Source organism: Mchenga conophoros, linkage group LG19 (assembly GCF_057382185.1).
Source record: "Mchenga conophoros isolate Kocher_MC1m ecotype Shallow Benthic linkage group LG19, M_conophoros_male_GT1.1, whole genome shotgun sequence".
Taxonomy (NCBI): Eukaryota; Metazoa; Chordata; class Actinopteri; order Cichliformes; family Cichlidae; genus Mchenga; species Mchenga conophoros.
This window is the reverse complement of record NC_140544.1, coordinates 15,272,151-15,297,662: the sequence shown is the minus strand read 5'-3', so window position 1 is coordinate 15,297,662 and position 25,512 is coordinate 15,272,151. Positions and strand designations below refer to the sequence as shown.

The 25,512-nt window shown below is 41.0% G+C and overlaps 3 protein-coding genes across 8 annotated transcripts in view; 2 read left to right on the top strand and 1 right to left on the bottom strand.

Annotated features, from left to right (window-relative positions):
• Window positions 1-12,568, top strand: part of LOC146551933 (b(0,+)-type amino acid transporter 1-like) — a 37,719-nt gene extending 25,151 nt beyond the window's left edge. For 3 of the 5 annotated variants that reach the window (XM_085258211.1, XM_085258212.1, XM_085258208.1), the window contains exons 2-6: window positions 9,629-9,762; window positions 11,278-11,407; window positions 11,499-11,623; window positions 11,739-11,826; window positions 11,903-12,568. In XM_085258211.1, the coding sequence (XP_085114337.1) occupies window positions 9,629-9,762; window positions 11,278-11,407; window positions 11,499-11,623; window positions 11,739-11,826; window positions 11,903-12,133 (708 nt within the window). In that variant the 3' untranslated portion in view covers window positions 12,134-12,568. Of the gene's footprint in view, window positions 1-5,554; window positions 6,217-6,392; window positions 6,950-7,026; window positions 8,075-9,628; window positions 9,763-11,277; window positions 11,408-11,498; window positions 11,624-11,738; window positions 11,827-11,902 lie in introns of those variants that run through there. The other 2 variants (XM_085258213.1, XM_085258210.1) reach the window with 2 other exon arrangements.
• Window positions 12,569-12,876: 308 nt separating this feature from the next.
• On the bottom strand, window positions 12,877-18,041 carry adprs (ADP-ribosylserine hydrolase). The gene is made up of 6 exons (XM_085258214.1): window positions 17,852-18,041; window positions 15,764-15,860; window positions 14,941-15,148; window positions 14,664-14,851; window positions 14,239-14,339; window positions 12,877-13,563 (listed from the first exon to the last, which is right to left on the bottom strand). The coding sequence occupies exons 1-6, from the start codon at window positions 18,039-18,041 to the stop codon at window positions 13,184-13,186; spliced, it is 1,164 nt and encodes a 387-aa protein (XP_085114340.1). The 3' UTR covers window positions 12,877-13,183.
• A 3,505-nt stretch (window positions 18,042-21,546) lies between these two features.
• The window catches only part of LOC146551931 (zinc finger MYM-type protein 4-like), a 29,339-nt gene continuing 25,373 nt past the window's right edge, over window positions 21,547-25,512 (top strand). For both annotated transcript variants that reach the window (XM_085257619.1, XM_085257618.1), the window contains exon 1: window positions 21,547-21,813. In XM_085257619.1, coding sequence (XP_085113745.1) covers window positions 21,775-21,813 — 39 coding nt within the window. In that variant the 5' untranslated portion in view covers window positions 21,547-21,774. The remainder of the gene's footprint in view (window positions 21,814-25,512) is intronic.

Below are 25,512 nucleotides of genomic sequence, written 5' to 3'. Positions count from 1 at the left end.
TGTTGGATGTCGGCGAGGATAGCTACTCTCTCCCTTCAAAAGCGTAGAAGGACACCCAAGAGAGAATTGTTGAGGTCGGGACCAGTCAGAAGCACGTCATTGAGGGAGACCCCGCAGTACTGAGCGCTGGAATCAAAAACCACCCTGATTTGGTTGGGCTTTTGTAGGTGGTATACCCCGAATGATGGAAGAAACCAGCACTCTTCATCTTCCCTCAAGGGTGGTGCCACCTCTGCGCGACCGTTGGCAATGATCTTCTCCATGAATGCCACATATTGCTTCTGCATCTCGGGTTTCTTCCTGAATTGGCGTTGCAAGGATTCAAACCTCTTAACCGCATGCTCTTTATTATTTGGCAAACGTTGCCGTGGTTCTTTGAACGGCAATGGAGCAACCCAACTACCAGTGTCATCTCTGTAGACATTTGTATCCATGATCTCTAGGAAGAGGATGTCTTCTATTGATGGGGCAGGTTTGTTATCATGTTCAGATTGGTTAAACACTGTGTGTCCTAGCATCCTCTCTGGCATTTTGTTAGACTTGTTGAAGCTTGGCTGTGTTTCTTTGACCTGCATGAAACTTGCACAGGGCTGAAATATGGAATGGCGACTGCTGTCTAGCACATGGGTCTTGAATGTGTCAACTGTTGGCTTATGCACATTAACTAGGCACACCTCCCCTATCACCACCCAGCCTAGATTGAGACGTTGTGCAAAGGGAGCATTGTATGGCCCGTTAATTTGCTGCCTGACCTTGTGTGCTCTAAGCACGTCTCTCCCGAGCAGCAGGAGTATCTCTGCTTCTGGGTCTAGATCAGGGATGTGTTTGGCTATATGGTGGAGATGAGGATGATGCAAAACTGCACCTGGTGTTGGGATTTCAGCTCGATTGTTAGGGATTTCTGGGCACTCAAGGAGTGGTGGAAGAGGTATGAGAACGTTGCCGTTCAACGACTCTATCTGGAATCCTTCTGCCTTCCTGCCATACGTTTCGATGACGCTGGAGCATGTTCTGAGATGGTATAAGAGTGGTTTGTTCTCCACACCAAACGGCTCAAAGAACTCTGGCCTGGCTAATGAGCGATTGCTCTGGTCGTCCAGAATTACATAAGCTTTAATGGCTTTGTGTTTTGAATGTTTGGGGTAGACCTTTGCAAGGCAGATCTTAGAGCAAGAACGACCCCACTGGCCGGGGCCACAAACCTCTGTGCAGCTGGTTCTAACATCAGTTACATTAGAGTCATCTTCTCCCTCCCCGCCGTTCTCTTGTGGTGGTGGAGGAGCCTTGGTGAGTTGAGGTTGTGGGCCAGGGTGCATAGCTGCATCATGATAGATGCTTTCACACTCTAAGCATTTCACGGAAGATTTGCAGTCTTTGGCAACATGTGAAGTTGAAGAACAACACTTGAAGCATATTCCTTTCTGTTTTAGAAAGGCCTTCCTGTCATCGATGGACTTGTTTCTGAATGTCCTGCATTTTTTAAGTGGGTGAGGTTTATTGTGCAATGCGCAGTTCTTGTTAGGGTCGTTGTTGATTGTAGAGACATCTGTTTTGTGAACTGCGATAGACTTGTTGGTGTTAAAGCTCTTCATAGGTAATCTTTCTGATTTTGTGGGGTTTGCGCCGTTGCTTTGACGAATAAAGCTGGGGTCATTTCGCTTCTTTGCCTCATGACAGACAAAGTTACAAAAGTAACTAAGGGAGGGAAGCAGCCGTTATTCTCTTCTTTGTACCACGACCCAGATGACACCCACTTCTCCTGGAGCCCATATGGGAGCTTGTCTACTATGGGTCCAATACCTCTGGAGGTGTCTAGATATGACAGCCCAGTGAGGTATCCATCCTCCTTGGCGCCTTGTATCTCCATAAGCAAATCCCCAAGTTCACGTAATCTGATGTGATCTTTGGCTGCAATTTTTGGAAAACTGTCAAGTCTCTGAAACAGTGACTGCTTGATCATCTCAGGAGCACCATAGTAGTCATTCAGCCTCTCCCATGTCTTGCGCAGAGCCAAACCAGCATTATTCACATGCACTGAGTGTATGCATCTTATTTGCTGTCCAGACTCTTTTCCTAACCATTTGGTCATGAGGTCTAATTCTTGTGTTTCTGTAAGTTGAACCTCAGCCACAGCATTAGTGAATGAGGACCGCCATGCACGGAAATTCTCTGGCTTATCATCAAATTGGTACAGTCCTGACGTAACGAGATCACGTCGCGCCAAATATTGTGCCAGAGGGTCAGGTGGTTGTGACACGCTCACTGGACGCATATGCCGGGGTGTTTGTGATTGACAGAGGTGTGGACTCGAGTCACATGACTTGGACTCGAGTCAGACTCGAGTCATTAATTTTATGACTTTAGACTTGACTTGAAAAAATGTTCTAAGACTTGTGACTTGACTTGGACTTTTACACCAATGACTTGGGACTTGAATTGGACTTGAACCGGTTTACTTGAAAAGACTTGATATTTTACCCCAAATATAAAATTTAACATGCATATTATATAGAGATTGAAAATGTGACGTCATTCACGGGTAGAACCGCAAAGGATTCTGGGAACTCGTGGCAAGCGGTACTAGCGCACGCAGGCTTTCAATTAAAATCAGTCACACAGCGATAAAAAGAAACACAAAAATGTCAAGAAGCCGTTGTATTATTAACTGCAAATAGCCGGTCGCATGACAGCCACGGGAAGCCGACGGGTAAAGAGATCAGTTGTTATCGGATTACGTCATTGAGGAGAAATTGTTCGAGCCATGTTTCCGAAGTAACAAAGACGCGACGGATGGCCTGGATTGCAGCCATTCAAAGATCAAATATAACGTCCCAGAACACTCCAGCTCACAGGTTAGTCTGCTCCAAGCATTTACACGAAGGTCAGTCTGCTGTTGTAGTTAATGCGTCATTTTTCTTAACATAATTGGTGATATAGGTTACAAGCAAGTCTGGCGCTGAACAGAAATTGTCACGCTATGCTCCTTTATTTATTGTGCATAAATAGTAAATTGTCCTGACACAATATTGCGTTTCGCTTCTGTTATTATGGTACATTGACAAAAACATATACTTTTATTCACAGGATAAAACAGGTTTTTTGTATCACTAATTGCCCAGTACGATTACAGCATACAATATTATTGTCACTGCTACATTTCTGTGATGGGTACCAGAAATTATTTCCACTGCTAATTAATTACCGTTGAGCTCAAAGGTCCTATTAATAAACGGTTAACGAATGTGTATTTATGATGACGATTTGTGAGACTGGTAAACTTATGATACGTACGATGGTCTTTCGTTCTACACGGTGCATTTCAAGGTCCTGTACCCATCCGTCGGTAAACTGTACCTGGGCTTGTTGCAGTGACCTGAAGTTACTAAACTTCATGAGTGTATGCACTCACTCCAAGAACCATATGATTATAAATATGCATATAAATATGCTACGATGAGATAGCTGACTTCATCTAACTAGCAAATGTTTTCCAGGCTACGTTGGTGATGCAGTTTTTTTTTTAAATGATATTTTTTTAAAAAATATCATTTATTTATGTATGATATTTTTGTCATGCGATTTTAAAGCTGGTCCTACAACCGCATCCAAGAATAACATGCAGCTTATCTCAGAACTGTCGGTGAAAATTATTCTTGGAGCTAGGTTTAATTGAGCTGCATTTTAAAGAGGTGCAATTTCACAATTTGTGTATATTTTCTAAGTTCACTATTTTGTCATGTGTTGAGAAAAACACAGATTTAAAAATTACATGGTCTAATATTTACATTTAGCATATAACTGCAACATGCTTTTTTTCGTTTTTTTTAACGACTCGAAAGGACTTGTAATTCAAAATTTCAGACTTGTGACTTGACTCGGACTTTTACACCAGTGACTTGAGACTCGACTCTGACTTGCCTGACATTACTTGAGACTTGACTTGAGACTTGAGGATAAAGACTTGAGACTTACTTGAGACTTGCAAAACAATGACTTGGTCCCACCTCTGGTGATTGAGCACCTATATACGTGCGAGGGTTTGTTCTTTCGACGTCGGTCTTCAATTCAGCTCTGGTCAGTTTAGACAGGTTTGTTGTGGGTGGATACGTCCCATTATCCACTTCAGGCTTGGGCTTGCTATTGCTATGTTGGAATTCCGCTAAGCTTACAGGTGGATGCCATGTTCTGAAACTGTCTTGTGATTCTGCACGGTCTACAGATTTAACAGGTGGGACAGATACTGGTGCGAAGGTAGACTGATTCTGATCATTTTGAGAGCAAACATATTCACTAGTACGGTGCAATCTAAGCCTGTCTTCTGACTCAGATTTCACATTTTCTACATTTCCATGCATTTCTGCTACATCTTCTAACACCTGTGCTTCAGCGATGGCTGCGTCTGCTTCACGATTTAATGTTAGCACTTCCAGCTCTGTATCAATTCTAGCGGCTTCCAACTGATTTTGAGCTTCTCTAGTTTTCCTTTCTGCTTCTCTAGCAGCCTTTTCCAATTTTAATTTAGCCTCCTGGCTAGCATATGATGCTCGTACCTTAGCAGCTTCTGCTTTAGCTCTGGCGCGAGCCGCACTTGCAGATGATGCTGATGTCACGTTGCTCCTGGTATTTGATACCGATGACTTGTTGCTTGCTGCCATCACGAACACGTAGGACCATCGAGTGCCGCCTTTTCACTGTAGTGTTCTGTTGCAGAGTGTAGCAACTCTGATCAAACACCAAGCTAAACCTCTGTCAATGAATACACGAGTCCGAGTAGAGTTGACTTTTTACTCAGAATCTTCATTTGACAAGCGGTGAAAACTGTAGTTGAAAAGAAATACAGAATAGCAAAAATGATCGTTTACATAAATATTGCATCACGAAATAACTCAAAATGTGACCTTACACCTTCGTGTTAGCTTTAGCAACAGTAATGATCATCAAAACTGCCTTTCTTAACATGTACAAATCAACCTCCATGAATCACAAACAAAATATAATTTTTAACAAATACCGCTATTTATGCCTTTTTAACACCTTCATCATGAAATATATACACTTACAGCGTTGCCTGAACAATGTTCCCAAGTGGATGGCTGTGGATAAGCCTCAGAGCAAGACCGCATGTCCCTCTCCCCAGGAAGAGGAATTAAACAGGAAATGAAGCAATACAGGTAAACCACCAGGTAAACCACCAGGAAGTGAGGTTATTAGCAAGTTCACCTTCAAAATTAAAGCTTCTTAACATTTTTAACTCTTTTTACTGTTCTTTTTAACTTAAATACATACAAAAGAATTATTTTAAAGCAAACATTAAAGATAAATAACATAAATGCCTTTGAGGCATCACACTATGACAAACTTAATTTATCCTTATCTTAAATGGTTAAAACTTCAGTGTGATTGTTCTTATTGTTCATGCCAGTTCATAATAATTAACCCATTTCCACTGACTGCATTTTGCAACTTGGTGCTTGGTGTTCTTTTCTATTATTTTAGATTCGAGTCCTATTTAATTAAAGTTCAACTAGAGTTAGAGTTCAACTTTGGAGAGCATTTTTAACTAAATGGTTTAGCAAAGCATTAAAGAAAGTAAATATTCAACTTAGTTTTATGTTATTCTGTTGGACTGCTTAAACTGGCACAAGGGAGAACCAGGTCAAGTCATGGCTTTCCTCTGATAACATTGTTATGCAGATACTCTGTCCATTTCTTCACTCAGATCCAGACACAAGTATACATAATATGAACAAACACCAGAGAAAGAATTGAGGACACCAGAAGAATCAACTTGGCTTGCGGGGACATTTCCAGTAGACTAGAAATATTCAAAACAGTCTCTATTTTGAATTTTTCGTTTCTCCAACTGTGTTTTATAGAGCAGAACCTAAAATAAATCATTGTTAACGTGAAACCTAAGAAAAAACCAACTCTGGACAAGCAGACATTCTTAAAATCTGCTTAAAAGTAGCCTCATTTCGTAGCTGTATAATTAAGTGTGCTCCGCCTCTTATGTAACAAACAACGCTTCAGGTGTTCTTGTCCGCTGCTTCTAGGAAGACAAAAACTTTCTGAACATGGGAGATGATACACATGGACTCAATCTGCAGAGGGAAGTGGGGATCATAGTAGCAGTTTCCTTCATTGGTGGAACCATGATTGGATCTGGGATCTTCATTTCTCCCCAGTACGTCCTTTCCACTATTGGGAGCTGTTGCGAAATCAGTTTGACCCCGGTTCTTTTATTCGTCGAGGCATCCAGAGACGGCACCGGAACTCAGTAGTTATTTCACAAAATCTTTATTCATCTTCATTTAAGCATGCACTTCTAGAAGGGAAGACGAGGCCGGTGTGTCCCTCTGCAAAATCTTCACCCCTTTGTTAGTTACAGCCCCCCAGCTTCATTATATGGTCCTGCTGTGGACTGATAGCCATGCTGGGGGGTCTGTGCTATGCTGAACTGGGCACTATCATACCAGAGTCTGGAGCTGAGTACATTTACATACTGCGGACTGCAGGGAAAGTGGTGGCCTTCATGTTCGTCTTCAGCTTCATCATGGTCATGAGGCCGGCTAGTGGCACAGGAGTCGCTCTCATCTTTGCTGAATATGCTGTGGCCCCCTTTTACAGCGGCTGCACTCCTTCACAGATGGCAGTGAAGTTCGTGGCTGCTGTATCAATCTTGGTGCTGGCTATAATCAACTGTCTGAGCGTCCGCTTGGCCACAGGCATCCAGGTGGTCACCATGGCAGTGAAGGTGGTGGCCCTGGTGGTGATCATCCTGGGAGGCATTGTGATGCTTTTCCAGGGCCGCACTGAGAACTTTGAGGACTCATTTGAGGGAACCAATGCAGGGATCAGCTCCATTGGCATTGCTTTCTATCAGGGCTTGTGGTCGTATGATGGCTGGAACACTTTAAATTGTTTAACCGAGGAGGTGAAACATCCAGAAGTGAGATTTTCAATATTTACTATTAGTAGTTTATAGAAAGTCAAAATAAAGATGAAGCATGCCAACACTGTGCGTCTCCACTCATGATTGTGCATTTTTTTTATCTTCTTACAGATTTAGATGAGTAGGCCAGGACAAACTGTAGTAACCTGAGAACTGATATTGGTTTAGGATATAATAATCCAAACCAACTGGTGGCTCATTGGTGCAGTGGTTAGCACTTTTTCCACAGTTAGAAAGCTGACGAGTTAATATTTAATTGAAGGCAAAACAAGTACATTTTACACCACGTGATTTCTTTTGAAAGCTTTTTCTACGCAGTTTGTAGCATCTGAATTCTTTGTGATCTTTCTCAGTCTGCTCTGTAGACGTGTCGTTTTGTGCTCCCTGCTCTCTCTCACCATGGCGGACAAAACCCCAAAAAACGAAGGCCTGCAACTGAAAAGAGAAATTGGATTGATTGGTGGAGTAGCAATAGTTTCTGGAACCATGATTGGATCCGGTATCTTCATGTCCCCACAGTATGTCCTGGCGTATGTGGGAAGTCCTGGGGCCAGCATGTTAATCTGGTTTTTTTCAGGTGTTGTAGCTTTGCTTGCAGCTCTCTCCTACACTGAGCTTGGGACCATTATTCCTGAATCCGGTGGGGAATTTACTTACATCCTGAGGATCTATGGTTCATTCCCAGCCTTCTTTGCGGCAATCACTTTCATCCTGCTTTTGAAACCTTCCAGCATTGCAGCAAAATCAATGACCATTGCACAGTATGTCATGGCTCCCTTTTACCCAGGCTGCCCACCTCCTCAGCTGGCTGTGAAATGCTTTGCAGCTTTTAGTATTCTGGTAGTTGCCATTACCAACATCCTGAATGTCCGATTTGCTCTGAGAGTGCAGGTGATCTTCTTGGTGGCCAAAGTGTTTTCACTCACTTTCATTGTAATTGGAGGGCTAGTGGAAGTGATACAGAGCAGCACTGTGATCGAGGAAAATTTTAACATTGAGAATGCTTTTCAAGGAACTCAGTTTTCTTTGAACACTCTGGGAAAGGCTTTACTTCAAGGCCTCTGGTCTTACGGTGGCTGGAGCAACTTGAATTATGTGACTGAGGAGCTGAACAAACCAGAGGTGAGGCTGAAAGGGTCTGAAGTGACCTGAAATAGTAGCATTTATTCATGCTAAATTTTTCAAATACAGCTTAAAACCTGTCCAGAATGATTTGATTCTTTACTGTAAAAGATGCCTATATGCTGCTATATTTTCTTCCTTAACTCTGAATTTGTATTTCAGGTAATTTATTGACTTTGTCCTAACACAGGATGTCTATAACACTCTGTAAATCAGTGCAGTTAGCTTGTTAATGTTTGACACCATGCAGCCCCACGCACACGGCGGTAATGGAGATTTGCCGCGTTAATGCAGTTATGGCATTAACGTCATTTTAACGAGATTAACGCTGACAGCACCAATAATAATATGACTGTTTAAATAGGAATTTAATATTTTTAAAGACTTGGTGAATTCTTTAAAAATACCTCAACTTATGACAAACTTAATTTATCCTTATCTTAAATGGTTAAAACTTCAGTGTGATTGTCCTTATTGTTCATGCCAGTTCATAATAATTAACCCATTTCCACTGACTGCATTTTGCAACTTGGTGCTTGGTGTTTTTTTCTATTATTTTAGACTCGAGTCCTATTTAATTAAAAGTAGAGTTCAACTTTGGAGAACTAAATGGTTTAGCAAAGCATTAAAGAAAGTAAATATTCAACTTAGTTTTATGTTATTCTGTTGGACTGCTTAAACTGGCACAAGGGAGAACCAGGTCAAGTCATGTCTTTCCTCTGATAACATTGTTATGCAGATACTCTGTTACTTTCTTCACTCAGATGAGGCCCTGTCTAATCTTTTACTGAAAGTACAGGGGGTTTTTTTAATCTTCATGTAGGTCACGTAGATCCAGACACAAGTATACATAATATGAACAAACACCAGAGAAAGAATTGAGGACACCAGAAGAATCAACTTGGCTTGCAGGGACATTTCCAGGAGACTGGAAATATTCAAAATAGTCTCTATTTTGAATTTTTCATTTCCATTTTGAATTTTTCGTTTCTCCAACTGTGTTTTATAGAGCAGAACCTAAAATAACTCATTGTTAATGTGAAACCTAAGAAAAAACCAACTCTGGACAAGCAGACTAAATTCTAAATTTTTTAAAATACAGCTTATAATCTTTGATAAAGATTCTGCTGGGAAATATGATTGTTTTCTTGCTGCTATCCTGAGAAAAATGACCACTTACCCTTTTTCCCCCCTAAACTCTGAATTTGTGTTTCAGGTAATTCATTGACTTTGTACCAACATATACCCCTACAATGCTTAAATCAGTGTTTAAAGTGTCTGAGGTGACTAAAGAGGTACACGAGTTGGCATTGTTAGGATTGTTGTAATTGCAGTTCCAGCTTGTCCTGACTGCATGAAACTTGGTGCTTGGTGTTGCTTGGGGAGCATTTCCCCCCATGGTTTGGCAAAGTATTAAAAAAGTAAATATTCAATGAGGCTTTGTTTTGTCATGAGAGACTGCTTTGTTAATATGTGTAATCAAGGTTTAGCCAAACTTTACAACCATGTCATGTCATGACATTTTATTTCATGTCATATCTTTTTTTTGTACAGGTGAATCTTCCTCGGGCGGTGCTGATAGCCATTTCTCTTGTGACTACTCTGTACCTGCTGGTGAATGTGAGCTATCTGGCAGTAATGACGCCTAAAGAGCTCGTTTCCTCAAGCGCGGTAGCAGTTACCTGGGGGTAAGACAACACCTGTTCTCAACCTGATAAGATCTTTTTTTTTTTTTTATTACTTCTCCCATAGAACAGGAAGCAAACCTGAAGAAATCCTCTTCTCTGTACAATCATTTGATATGTGCATTAAAATTACTGATGGTCAAACAAATGGGGCTTTTGTAAGTTGAAAATACAAACTGTATTTAAAGATGGATGTTGCAATCCTGTCTCCATTTTGAATCCTCTGTATTAGCATTTTAGCTCCCTGCCATGTTGATACCAGAGATTAAATCATCCAGTGGGATTAATAGGTGATTAATAGGCAATTTAAATCTGCCCACTGTGCAAGTAATTATGAAACTTATCTTACACAGTTGATGTGATTTCTCGCAAGACTCATCAATCCACTGTAAGGAAAATTACTTAAGAGTCGCCTCCAAACACTTCAAACATAGAAGGAATGGCAGCAAAGAGCATCACTACAGTTAGGTGCTCACTTCTGGTGTCACACAAATACCAAGAGATATTGGACCCCTTCTCTTCACCGTCTCTATGTTCCTCCTTGGTCAGATCATCCACCGCCATGGTCTCTGCTTCCATTCCTATGCTGATGATACACAACTTTATCTCTGTATTAAACCCTCTACCCTGCTCCCCCACGATCACTTCTCAACCGTCTGCATGAAATAGAAATATGGATGTCAATTAACCTACTCAAGCTCAACAGTAATAACACAGAGGTCTTGGTTGAGGCCCCTAAAGCCCTACTCCAGAAGACTGGCCATCTACTTATTGATATAGACCAGGGGTAGGCAACTGCAGGCCTCGCGTGCCAGTTTCCTGCAGGTTTTAAATTTGTCCTTGACCCAGCACAACTGATTTAAATGGCTACATTACCTCCTAAACATGTCTTGAAGTTCTCCAGAGGCCTGGTAATCAACTAATCATTTGATTCAGGTGTGCTGACCCAGGGTGAGATCTAAAACCTGCAGGACACAGGCACGCGAGGCCTGGAGTTGCCTACCCCTGATATAGATGGTTTCCTCATCTGGCCTTCCTTCAACGTTTGCAATCTGGGTGTCATTTTGGAACTCTCTCCCATATGAACTTCTCAACAACCCGTCACTGGAGTCCTTCAAGAAACTTCTCAAAATTCACCTCTTCAATAAAACCTTCGATCTCTAAGCCTTTTTTATTTATTCTGTTTTGTAAAGCGTCCTTGGGTTTCTTGAAAGGCGCTTTACAAGTCTAATGTATTATCATCATTATTATTATTATTATTGTTATATAGGCAGAAGGGGCCTCAGAACAGATGTTTGTAGTGTTAAACCTGGTCACACCAGCAAAGGCCCCATTCAACACCTTTCAAGACAAATATTACATTGAGGTGACATCACATCCTGTCCAAAAGGTTTATTCCTAAATATGTCCACAGAAGATGTTTTTGATTTAATTTGTTAAATTACTGAAATGTATATAGAAAAGGGTTGATTGATATGCACTACAAGATTTTTTATAATACAAACGGTTTTCATGCAGGAATAAGGTGCTGGGCAGCTGGGGCTGGGTCATGTCTGTGGCCGCAGCCTTGTCAGCTTTCGGTTCTCTAAACGGGACGTTCTTCAGCGGCGGCCGTGTGTGCTTTGTTGCTGCCCGGGAAGGACACATGGTAACAGTCTCTCTGTCTTATAAGAACACACACACCTGTTTAAAATAAAGCTACGTACAGATTTTTACACAGACCAGTGGTGGTTTTGCAGCCAGATATTCTGTCCATGGCCCACGTCCACAGACTGACTCCATCTCCGGCGCTGATCTTCACCACAATAATCTCTCTGGTGGTGCTGATTCCTGGAGACTTTCAGAGTATCGTCAACTACTTCAGGTGAAGGCTGACTCTGTTTCTGCTCCATTTCTACTTTGTTTGGGTTTTTTTTTTTTTTTTAGCACACATTGCTTTTTTTGTTTGTCTTTAATTTCTCTTCCTCTGCCGTTTTCAGTTTTAGTGCCTGGTTTTTCTATGCCATTGTCCTGTCTGGGCTCATCTATCTCAAAATCAAGAAGAAGGACCTCCCAAGGTCGTACAAGGTTAGTGTCATCATTGTTTTCACATTACATGACAATAACATCTTGTCCTCACGCCTGGTTATTCCTCTCCCCACAGGTTCCCATTGTAATTCCTATACTGGTCCTCATTGCAGCGATATTCCTCGTGCTGGCACCCATCATAGACAATCCTCAGATTGAGTACCTCTACGTGGTTTTATTTATCTCAAGTGGCATTGTACTCTACATACCCTTCATCCATTACAAGCTCTGCCCAAGAGTGCTGGACAAGTTAACAGTGTTCTTGCAGCTCTTCTTAGAGGTCGCCCCTGCAGACAAAAACCTGTAATTTCTACTGAACACACATGGATAACATGCAGATAACTGAAAGCTACCAATAAAATAAGCCTTTTTCCATGAATTATCCTTGCATGTTAAATTACATCTGATAATGCAGTGTTGCTGTTTTATTTAAAGGTGCATTTAAAGTGTTTTACTTGCATTTTTAAATTGATGTTATTGTAAATTCGCAACTTTCATTTAAGCTCATTGTAAAAGATCGTTTGCAAGATGTTTAAGTTCAAAATTCATTAAGATTTACAGGGGGACACAAATCCATATTTGTCATTGAAAAACATTGATTATCTTTTTTTAATACAATAAACACTAAAACACGCTATAATTCAGCATTGCAGGGGACCTTACAGCTCTGCCATTTACTGCATGTCAGTCATACCTTGCTGTCACTTTATAATCAACAAAAAAATAAAGTATTTCAAACATATCAGCGAACTTAGTGCTCCTGACATTTCCTGATTTCTTGCAATATTCAGATTCTGTTTGTATTCGTCTGTACTCGCTACAAGTTTGCGTGAATAAGCATCACAAAAGCATCTGAATGGAGCAGATCTTCATGAAGTAGATGTGCTTTTTGGGTCTGAGAACACTCGTACAGATGTGTGAATTAAAAAGAAAATAAAAAGTTTATTAAATATTTTTCACCAAATTGCTAAAACAAGACATTGTCAATTTATAGTGCAACTTTCACGAGACAGGACATAAATCAGGGGAAAGCAAGGAAAAGAGAGCGTGTATGAATATGCTGTTTATTCATATTTAGACCACTTTTGGATTGGCGTTCAGAGAAGTTTGGCAGTTTGTGTAAAAGCCACATTCTCAAAATTAAGACTGGAAATTTTCTTCAGCTCTAATTTTCAGATACTTAATAAATTTCATGTTGACAGTTTGGAAAAATCACTTTCTTCCTCAAAGCTTAAATTATTTAATACCATTAAGATCCAAAAAAAAAAAAGCTTTTCCAAACAAAACAAAATTTAAAGTCTTTTTTACGCGTTCTTTATGTGTGTGAAAGTCTTTTAATGACAATCTGACTGATCCATCACTCTACTCCAGTTTTCTTCTCTGTGCCATTAGCAGCAGTTGACCTGTTTTCGCCACTCTGCTCGCCTGTCTCGCCTTTGCCCCCCAGTGGTGACTGGTGGTACAGCTTGTAAAGCCTCTCTGCATACTGGTCTGCATCCTCCACCCCCTCACAGCACCTTATCCAGGACTGAGGGACGGTCTCGATGCCGTAGTGGGCCCCCGCGATGGCCCCAGCCATGCAGGCTATGGTATCAGTGTCCCCTCCCAGCGCCAGGCTGTACGCTATCGTCCTCTCCACGCCGCCGTAGCTCTCTGGGAGACATTCCCGGGGTTGCAGGCAGTGGAGCACACAGAAAATTGCAGTGGGGACGGAGTGAAGAGCTGCAATGCCATTACCTGGTAAAAGTCACAAAGAGAGGGGCGTGTTTTTGTGGTGGCAGTCAAGAGAAACAGGAAATGTCATGTAAAAAAGGAAGTGGATCGGGGCCTTATTGCACATGTGGCTTGCTCCCTAACCCCCATTAATACTTCCTCATATACTAAAAGATAAATAAGATGGGGAAATTTACTTAGAATAAATCAGGAGAAATATATCTAAAATTTTAAAAATATATAGTAATGGTGGGGTTTTTTTTTTATCATGTTCTTTGTCTTTACAGTGTTTATTTGATGATGGCTTATTCAACCAAGTTGGTAATAACCCCTCTGTATTAAATTTTGCTCCCCCTCTGATATTCAGCTCCCAACACAGTCTCACTGTGGGCATGGCAGATGGCAGTAATAGTCAGAGTGGTGGTTTTGAATGACTGATTCTGTAACAGGGGCACGGTGGTATGAACAAAACTGGGCAGGCTTCATGAATCTAAATGTAATTTTGCATGTACACTTCCTAAAAAAACCCAGATCCAGATTCAGATTGACTCTTAAAGTCACCTCTAATTTTAGATCAAACCCAAAATCTGTCAATAAACCTTTCTTATGGAATTCTTTAAATAAACATTTCCGTAATCCTGAAAACAAACAAACTCGATCACATACCCCTCCTCATCAGCGATAAATAATCATACTGACCCAGTTCAGAGATGACTTCCTCTATGCTAACTTTGCTCCTGTCCATCAGGTCTCTGATTCGGTGGAGACGTTCACAGAATGGCTTCTCTGCTTCTTTTAAACTGCAAAAGCATACATTAAAAATATATACATCTCACACAGCATGAAAAGGGATGTTTCAACCTTTAAAAACACATTTTGAAAGACATAAATCCCTCCTACGGTTGTTTTTTCTGACTCAGAATTAGCCTTTTGATGTGAAAGTTTAATTTAAAAAGTAATTGAGTCTGAGTTACCTTGTATGACAAAGACTTGTAAGATAAATGTCTATTATGCTTCAGGGAATAAAACCTCAAATAAAAAACATAAGTTACAGAAAAACTACAATGTTTTCCTTTGGAGGAAAAACCCTGTTTGCTTTCGCTGCCTCTGACCAGTCTACTCACATTCTTGCATCATTGCGTGCAGTCTCATCACCTTCCACTTCCTCCATCTCTTTAATTAGCCTGCTGATGAACTGGTGAGGCAAGTCCAGTGCCCCCTGCAGAGACAGGTGCACAGCTAACGCTTGCAGCACCGCCCCATTATAACCCAGCGAACAGGAGTGCGTCAGCATGGCGCCCAGATGGGCAAACTGCAGAGAAAAAGAGCAAATTTAAAGATGTTGTTTCTATCCGATCCATTGGAGAGAGAAAACTCAACATTCAAAAGACCCCTGCTCACCCCTTTAACATCAGACAAGTCCGGAAAGGCCAGGGCAAAGGGAGCTGCTCTCATGGCCCCTCCATTTCCAAAGGAGCCCCGACCGTTAAACTGGTCCCTCGCTGGCTGATACACGTCATTTAACTGGGGGGATGAGAGCTTCTTCAACACCTGGATCACTCCAGCACCATAACCACGATGTGGGGATGCACTGTACTCCTTTGCAAACCTAAAAATGGTGAGTCACCGAGGTAGGAACCATCATCAGCTTACCCAAAGAGCCTTTGGATCCATATTTAACTCCTTAAATCCTTTTCCTTATTTTCTATCATATATACACACTGCTCCAAATGTGGAGCCTCACATTAAACATGTGCAAAGTTTCCAAAAATTAATTTGTTGCAATACAAATAACGCCTGTGAGACTATTTTTCTACTCTTGGCTGTGTACACAGAAGACCCACCCTTCTGCTGTTTAAACCTTTTGTTTACAACAGGGGTAGGGAACTCCAGGCCTCGAGAGCCGGTGTCCTACAGGTTTTAGATGCATCCTTGATCCAACACAGCTGATTTAAATAGCTAAATTACCTCCTCAACATTTCTCAAAGTTCTCCAGAGGCCTGGTAATCAACTAATCATTGGATTCAGGTGTGTTGACCCAGGGTGAGATCTAAAACCTGCAGGATACCAGGTGTCGAGGCCTGGCGTTGCCTACCCCTGGTTTACAAGGAACAACCAATCAGAGGAAAGTTGGCTTAATGCAGGAGAAGGAAGGAAGAAGATGATGGTGAAGTGATTTTAGGCTTATTTTAGATAAAGATGATGATGATGATGATTCCTCTACCTGCGAGCCATGTCGTGCTCATCAAAGCCAGTCCTGGTGAGTAGAGACTGAGCCACACAGCGTGCCATGGCTGTGTCATCACTGTATTCAAGGATACCTAAAACACAAAAACATAAATACACACATTTTAACAAATAATAACAGTAATTCCGCACTGGAAATAAATAGCTAACACCAATTTAATCATCCTGAAATTGTAATCACTTTATCGCCTAATCTAGTGGACTGGCTGGAATCCTTAGCCAACAAAGACACCAATATAATTTGCGGATAATAAAATGAACATATCTACAGATGGTGATTGTTTACACAGGAAAAATTAATAGTTTAATTTACTCATTTACCCTGTTACTCATATAAGATTTAAATGAACTATAACAAAGCATATTTATAGAAATACAGTGTGGATGTATTTTTGCTACTTTCTCAAAGAATCCTGACTACAACAAAAAAACTGAGGAGAATACCTTAATGCAAAACATGGTCTCATCTCACTTCCTTCCCTAAAGAGACAATCAACAGCCTAAACAGGAATCACAAGGCCCAATCAGTGGGGCTTTACACAGCATTTGTTCTGAGATCTGATGAGATGAGCAGAGACGTCGATGGACTCAGCACTCTTCGCTGAGCCCGTTAATCAAGTAGTAAAGATTTTTGTGCCTGTAAACAGATGATGAGAAAAAGTAATAGCCCCAGTTTCTGCAGGATAAATAATCCAGTGGACATCATGATCCTGATTATCTAATATTACTGGATCATAATTATAGATTCATTAATGTGTATATCACTTGTTGCTGGAAATATAGATTATTTAATTAAAGTCATGTCTGCCAACATTTAGGCCTTTTTCTGAAGGGAGCTGGGGTATTTAAAGTGTTCTTTTCCAATCTAACCGCAGCATATTCATCTGAATGTTACAAGGTATAACATTGAAGTTTTTTTTTTAAGTAACTATTTAGCCGCCGAGCCGCTACCCCCATGGCCTACTCTGGTTGACCCGCCCCATCGAAATGCACCAAAGAGACATGGATGAAACAAATCCAGGATGATTTGAAGGCCCTTCGACTTGACCTCGAGCAGGCAAGAACCATCGCCTTAGATCAAAAAGCGTGGAAGATAATCGTTGGTCAAGCAAGAGAACCTGCAGCACCTACATACAGCAGCATTCTGGTTGCGCGGCAGACCACCGCCACTGGTCGCCCGCTAAGGACAAGAAGATTTAGCCGGCACAATTTACACCCTGTAATTTTTTTTTATTATTATTTTTGTAGTTTGTTTGTTCCCAGCTCATCCCAGCCAGTCCAGATCTGATTTTTGTGAAAATTGTTATAATTAAGCTATGCATTATTGGTTTCAGAAGCTTGAGGAATATCTCAAAGTCTCATTCTTCACCTTATCTTCACAGTAATGACAGATGAAATGGTGAAGCAGCAGATAGGATAGCAAGCTAATTCAATTGACAGTTAACCACCTATCTGTCTGCACAAAGATTAGGTTCCATGTCTAAAAAGAGACACCTTAACCCATTCTTAACCCTGCACTCTATTTAACAGCCACCAGGGGCAATACCTGGAGTTTCCAAAAGACTTCTTATTCTATAGAAGGTTGCGGGAAATGGCTCTTGCTTCTGGTGGTACCTTATGCATATTTTACGGTATTGGGTATGCGAGTTTCCATACAGATTTCTACATGGACAGCTTCCCCAAACATGCCCTCATGCAGTCCTCCAAAATTCCAACTGCACATTGGTAGACACAGATGACCTATTTATCAGTTGAATGCTGATTGGTTGACAAGTTAGCCAGAATAGGTTGGATTTATTTTATGAACCATAATCATACAGGAAACATGGTAAAACAATGTAAGAGCAAATGTGTCTTATAGAGCAACTTTCATTTCGGGGGGCTAGTGCCTCCCCATCCCCCCCTTGGAGAGACCCCTGCCGGTTTCAGACGTGATCTTTTTTTTCCCTTTCTTTCTTTCTTTAGTAGTTTCAAACCATTTTGATCCCTTTAAGCTACTCTGCATGCCAGCTTTGCTTCACGGTGCAGTGGGCTTGTTATGAAACCACCTCCTCCTCTCACTGACTTGTTCCTTTAGTTTCGTCGTCCAGGCTGCTGAGGTGCTGCAGCACACTCTCCATGGGAACCTCCTCCGCCCCTTCAAACTCTCCTCCGATACAGTCTCCTAGCACACCCGCGACCAGCGCTCCCCTGAAGCGGGACAAAGACGCGGGACCTCCCGCGGCTGCCGCCGCTCTCACCGCCGTGACTGCCATTCATCCGACGGGGAAAATGACTTCAGCCTGCTCGTTTCTCCGCTGACCCTACTCCCAGACAGCTGGCGAGCGGATCCAAAGCAATCCACAACAACAACAAACGTCGACCTGAAGCTCTCTCTGCACGGCTTCCGGAAAACGTTCAGATCACCATTTGACCCCCGGTGAAAGTTCGCACATAGAAGTGCAGCCAAGCAGAGAAGACCTCCATTAAACGACAGCATTGAGCCTGATCTAGTTCACATATTTCTATGCAATGTATACCGAAACTGCTATAATAAATGCGCATGAACTTTATACAATATTTTTCTTAATCGGCATCAGGTTTATTGACCAAGCATGTGTTCACAAAGAATTGGTCCGTGTCTTTTTGCTCGCAATTTACTTCACAGAAGAGACACCTGACACTACCGACAACAGCCACGTGAGCGAGACATTAACAATAGTAGAACTGGCCTTTTAAAAATACAGAAATTAACAACAGTGAAAATCATAATCAAATCAAAATTTTAAATAAAACTTCTAGATACTTATTGGGGCTTACCAGGACATAAAAGCTAGATCTAATTATTAAAATGCTTTCAAAGTTTACAGGCTTTGCCATGAGTTATAGCTACAGAAAACAACATTTTCTCTGCTCACTTTTCTTTTTCATTTAATTTATTACAGTTATTTTATTTATTAGTTTTCCTGATAAATACCGCTTTAAAAATGCATTTGTATAATAAGATTGCATCAGTAGGCTCAGGCAACATACTGAACAGCACAGGAGCACCACTGAGAATTGTCTAATCACCTTTTCCCTTCACCTACTACACCTCAGACTCAAGGTACAGATCAGACTTGTGCCACCTACAGAGATTTCTGGACAGCTCTGCTGTTGTTGGCTGTATCACTGATGGAGGTTGAAATCTAGAAGTACACATAGACAAAACGATTAGGAAAGTTCTGGTTTAGTTCTGAGAGTGGTACCTGAGATGCATAGCTGGACTGGCCATCGGGCATACCGGGCATTTGCCCGGTGGGCCGCTGGCGATTTTTTTTTTTATTTTTAGGAAGGGTATATATAATGAAAGGTGTTGGATTGGCCAATTGGTCATGATCGACTCTGGGCTGGACCAATTACAGCCGAGGAGGCCGGATGCACCCTCTCCCTTGTTTAGCAATCACGTGATTTTCGCGCATTGCATGCCGGGAACTCGTGGCAAAACAATCCAAGTACCGCATCAAATGCAAGCATTTGCAGCACCGCAAAACGTTCATTCTCCGGTTCCAATGCCTTCTTGTTTTTTCTTTGACGCACAAAAAGGAATGTACAAAAACAAAAGGAGAACAATGCCGGTCCGTACAAAGACAGACTCGACGAAAGGACAAAGAAAAGATACGAGGAAAAAATCAAAGGAGTGAAAGGGTTAGACCCTTACGAGCACACAGAGTGGACAAAAGACGTTAGCGTGCTGCCCAACTTTCACCACGCTCATATTTATAATTATACGGTTCTTGGAGTGAGTGCATGCACTCATGAAGTTTAGTAACTTCAGGTCACTGCAACAAGCCCAGGTAGTTTACCGACGGATGGGTACAGGACCTTGAAATGCACCGTGTAGAACGAAAGACCATCGTAGGAACAAAGGTAAGTTTACCAGTCTCACAAATCGTCTCATAGATACACATTCGTTAACCGTTTATTAGCATAACCTTTGAGCTCAACGGTAATTAATTAGTAGTGGAAATAATTTCTGGTAGCATTACAGAAATGTAGCAGTGACAATAATATTGTATGTTGTAATCGTACTGGACAGTGATACAAAACAACTGTTTTATCCTGTGAATAAAAGTCAATGTACCATGGTAATAACAGAAGCGAAACGCAATATTGTGTCAGGACAATTCACTATTTATGCACAATAAACACAATAAACAAAGGAGCATAGCGCAACAATTTCTGTTCAGACTTGCTTGTAACCTATATCACCAATTATGTTAAGAAAAATGACGTATTAACTACTACAAAACTCTGACCTTTGTGGGAATGCTTGGAGCAGACTAACATGTGAGCTGGAGTGTTCTGAGACGTTATATTTGGTATATCCAGACCATCCGTCGGCTCTTACTTCGGAAACATGGCTTAAAATTTTTATCTTCAACGACTTAATCCGATAAAAAAAAACGATCTCTTTACCCGTCGGCTTCCCGTGGCTGTCATGCGACCGGCTATTGCAGTTAATAATACAACAGCTTCTTGCCATTTTTTGGGTTTCTTTTTATCGCTGTGTAACTGAGTTCAATTGAAAGCCTGCATGCGCTAGTACCTCTTGCCACAAGTTCCCAGAATCCTTTGCGGTTTTACCCCTGAATGACGTCACATTTTCAATCTTTATCCTGGTGGGCCGGTCTCTAGTCAAAATGCCCGGGCCGATTTTTTGTCCCAGTCCAGCCTTGCTGAGATGGTAGAGGTGTCTGAGCGGAGGATGCTGAAGAATCTCCTCAGCATCACGAACAATTCACTCTAGCCCATGAGATCTTTTCTACTTGTGGCTATTAGACTGTACAACTCCACATCCACACTTTAAAATATCACACTCCTACACAATCTCAGCTGTTCTTTACCAGATGGAAGGACCGTTATTATTTTTACTGCAGTAAATATATATATTTACATATATATTTTGCGCAAACACACTAATACTTACGGTAGGGTCGTACATTTAAATAGCACGACCCTGTCGGACAGGAGACGCAACCTCTGAAAGGATGAACTGCAGAGGGCAACTTTAAGGAGAGAACTGTTATAGTAAGGTGTGCACCTCCAGATAAGCCTCGGTGCTCCTTTGGGGACTGACTGTCCAAGTCTGTGGAGAATTATCTGAGTGATTTCACGCCATTCCTCCACAGATATCTCCTTATTTTTGGTGTTTTGATGATGGTGGTCGAAAGGGCTTTCTAACAAAATCTCTTATTAATGTAAAACTGGGTTGACAGCTGGAGACTGAAGGCCGTGGCACATCATTCACATCATGTTTATGTAATCCTGGGAGTGATTCTCCATTAATAATAGGTGATCAATCAAAACAGCTCTGCGCTGATTTGCACTGTAAGGATCAGGTTCTTTAATTTGTCACCCACCTGACAGTATACTGACACATGCACATAAATATCCACTGTGTTACCAAACTGGGGGAAAGGAATATGGAGGATGCGTAGGAATGATGAAACAAACGCTTGTCATTTATCTTCAGTAAGAAATGCAGCATTTCATAGTCACTTACAAACAGGGTTTACCGTAATCACCACAAAATAGCAGCAATACAAAAATTGGCCATGGAGACTGCTTTTTTAAAAAGCAAGTGTTTGATGTGTGAGTTTGAGTATTAAAAACTAAAGTTCAATACGTGCTTATAAGAAAAGGCTGCGCAGCGCTACTTGACATTTATGATGCTTACAGTTTCAGGAGTAAAAAGAAGGGAACGCTTATCTAGTCATTAAGGTAATCTTAACCCACATCTCTTCTATGAAAGTACTTTTGTTTCTTCTGTAGTAGTCTTTGGATTCACTTTAAAAGTAGCCTAATATACAAGTTTTTTCCCTACGAAGTGAACTCCTCTGCGTCTGTTGTCGGTCCGCTCGTTTCCTCGGTGAACTGCAGCATCCTCTGCATACATACATGACCCATAACCCCGAGAGGAGGTAGGCGGCTGGGTGCGAAGCGCGGCGTCTGCAGCATAATTAAAACATGGCGGACTCGGAGGAATATAGACTTAAACGATTAAAGGTAAGGCATTCACAACCAGGCTGTAGTTATAGCGGCACTCAACTGGACGCTAAACGGATTAGCTGATCCAGCTACACACTGTGTTGTTTAGTTGTTGTGGGCCGGTCGAGATTCGCACATTCAGGCTAGTGTTAGCGGCTAGCTTGCTGCTTTGCTATTCAGTGCTGATGCATGCCGAGAATTTGCGGAGCAGCAAACGAACATGTTGAGAACATTGTGTCCACGAGCCTTTGATGTGCACCTCGGGAGCTTGTTATTAAGCCAGCCGCAGACCAACTTTTGGGTTGCAGCAGTGTCCACGTAGCATCGGCCAGGACTGCTGAGAATAATGAGAAGTGGGGGGTGTATTGAAATTATCTGTGGCTACATTAAAGCCGTTTTTTGCGTGAGGAGTGTAGCCATCACCAACATTATTTTTTGGGGTGTGTCTGAACTCAAAAGTATGAGTGAGTTCAGAATATGGCTGAATTTTAAATGGAGTTTGGTGGGACCCCCCCTTCTTTCATACAACTAATAATTAGACATGAGGCCTGGAGCCTTTAAAAAGGCACTAAAACGTGAAAGCTAACGTTTAACTCACATTAGTCTTAATGATATTTGTATAATTAAAAGATTAGAAGCAGGGAAATATTATTACATTTATATACAGGTACCAGAGTTATAGCATTGGTACTCTTCGGGGATTTTCTGGTACATTTTTTTGATTGCCACATGACAAAAATTGTAGTTCCTCTAATGGCCACTTGAGGCCGCCTTCGAAAGAGCCATGAACTCCATGGTTTTTTGCATCTGTACATAGTTTGCCTCTCAATAAAGAAAGTGCTACAGAGAGTATTTTTCCACCTGGATACTGGAGTTAAGGGTATAGCCACCCAACAGGTTTAGCTAACCAGAGTTATTGAACTGGTCATTAGCAGTTATATGACATAAATGCAGCTTGTTAACTAAAGCTATGTCTAAACTGGAAGAAGTTTGCAGCAGGAATTTGAATGACATTCATGACTGCAGGAGAAATAACCACTGACTATACGTTGTAGGCACAATCCAAAACTGACTTAAATCAACTTCCCGGCGAGCGATTGAAGTGACAACCAGTGAGTGCAAGATACTCCTGTTTGAAGAGTGACCTGGTTGTTACATTTGATGGATGCCTAATCAGTCAAACTCTAGGGGGAGGTCCACAAGCAACCAGGCGTAGGCTTCAAAACTACAAACACAGAGCAAATGGCTTCCAACGTGGATGTAGCCCAAGTTAGCTGACTTAAGTTAGCCCTACAACCTGTAAACTCCACATATACAATTGTGGTCACAAGTTTTCATAGACTCATCATGGGCATATATTTCATGATATTTTGGGGATTTTTAAGTATTTCTTTGAACTGTTCTTTTTCCAGCATGTAATGACTGTACAGCACACATCTTTAATGACTTTAAAAACCAAGAATTGGGTGCACAAGCTTAATGTGTTTTGGATTTTTTTCTAATCCATTCAGGGTCAAATTTATACATATACTCACTTCCATCTTTTAAGTGAGTGGTGCTGAAGGTTCTATAAATGAAGGTTCTTATCTTGACATGGCCAATGTTTGTTAACTTCTCATTGGTATACGTGATTGACTACAACTGTGTGTCGATTACACCGACTACCAAAATCGTCGACGACTAATATAATAGTCGACACGTCGTTTGAAGCTTTGTAAGATCCAAAAAGACGCAGGAATAAGTAGTAGGATTTAAGAGTGTAATAACGGACTAAAACAGAAGATGGCAGCACTGCATGTGCAAGGCAAGTTTATTTGTATAGCACAATTCAACAACAAGGTGATTCAAAGTGCTTTACAGAGACATTAGAAACAAAAACAAATAAAAAGCACAAGGATGCCAGCTGCCATTAAACCCCGAAGAAGAAGAAGCAGTGTCCCAGAATTCATAGCGCAGCCCTGCTCAGTTTCCAACAATAGCGGCAGCTGGTTAGTTTTAATATTACTCTTATTATACTTTCTGGGTCACAAAATAAACTTTTAACATATTTTCAGGCGAGAATGTAGCTGTGTAAACCTGAAATATCTGCTCAGTTTATCAAGACACCACATATTTTCAAAAGCCCCCCCGACATTTTCGGAGACATCTGTTACCCACCAGCTTGATGGCTAGCCGGGGTTCAAGGCTCACTAGAGCCGTGAGAACACCGGACTCCCGGCAAATCGTTTTCAAACCAACCGCTGTCTTTTGCTACTCAGGTTAAACATGATATATAAGTCACTTAGATAACTTAAAAATGTTATTGTTTGGCTTTCTCAGTATTTTATTTGCTCCTGAGTAAATCGGTAAATTGGCTCAGATTAAAGTTATAGTTTTTACACAGCTGAATAAACATTAAGCAGACAACTGATTATCAGAAGTGTGAGATGCTCGAGAATATACTCCGGTGCGATGTTCCCTCTAATTTTTCACGTGTCTGAGCGAACACACAAACTCCCTGAGCGGTCCCTTGGACCACTGTGAGCAACAGTAGACGTGTGCACTGTGGTCACGCCAGCATCTAATCTAACCAAGTTACATGGTTTATTAAAATAATCAAATTACAGCATTTACATTTATGTTAGACTACTTTTAAGTGCTTTAACCCACTTACAATGAAAATTTAAAAAGATCTTGTTCATGACCTGTGTAGTATGTTAACACTATTGGAAGTAAAAAGTAAGTAAAAATAACTTTAACTCCAATTTTGAAAACACCACTTTGTTGTTGTTTTTTTTTTTTTTTTTATAAAGCTTAGACTTGTAGTATGAGTCTGTGGTCTGGGAGAGAGTCCTGTAACTCTGTCTGCAAAATACAGTATATAATGACCATTGTTGGGCAATTAATTATATAGTTACTTCTACATTACATAAACAGTGGATGAAGGAGGAGAACTATCTCCAAAGTCTTCAACTTCACCTCAACTCAACCGCTAGACAGCTCAAACTCCAACAGGACAACAATCCTAAACATATCAAAACTGGTTTTAGAATTGATAAAACTGGCTAATATTAAACTTTGGAATGGCCTTCCCAAAGCCCTGAGCTCAATCCTATTGGAAATTTGTGGACTACACTTAAAAAGCAGGTTTTGTGCCAGCAAATCAGCACATTTAAATTAACTCTACCAATTCTGCTAAGAAGAGAGGTCAGATAAAAAAGCTTGTGGATGACTACCTAAAGCATCTACTAGAACTGCAGCTTGCCAAGAGACATTTAAACACATTCCAGTGGATGTGTATCTAAGAAAAAAATCAAAAATTCATTCAAAACTGTGCACTCTGTGTTCTTGTTCATTCAAGTCATTAAAGATGTATGCTGTACAATTATTCAACCCTGTCAAAAATAAGAAATCATTAATATCCCCCAAATTACCATGATAGTCACACCCATGATGAGTGGATGTAAACTCCCCTACTGTAGTTAAATGTTTTTTCAAAAAGCTGCTGTTAAGGCTTATTTTTTTTAGAATATTTAAGACTGCTTTTAAATAATACCTTTAAAGTAAGGTTAAGACATTTCCTCCTCTTTTAGGAACAAAAGAAACATGACCTCAGTTTGGAAAAAGTATTTGAACAAGTTTTGTTTGTGTGGTCCATCATCAGTGTGATCATCTTCACCCGTGGTTGTTCTGCAAGAGCCAGGTGTTTATACCCTGTGCTAATTGGCCTTGTTCATC

What these genes read in the sequence shown, in the direction of transcription:
- adprs (XM_085258214.1), bottom strand. Translation starts at nt 18,041, where the DNA reads ATGGCAGTCACGGCGGTGAGAGCGGCGGCAGCCGCGGGAGGTCCCGCG. An exon ending in GAGCACGACATGGCTCGCAG is followed by an intron (nt 15,149 to 15,763) that starts GTAGAGGAATCA and finishes CACCATTTTTAG; the next exon opens with GTTTGCAAAGGAGTACAGTG. An exon ending in GCACGCAATGATGCAAGAAT is followed by an intron (nt 14,340 to 14,663) that starts GTGAGTAGACTG and finishes ATGCTTTTGCAG; the next exon opens with TTTAAAAGAAGCAGAGAAGC.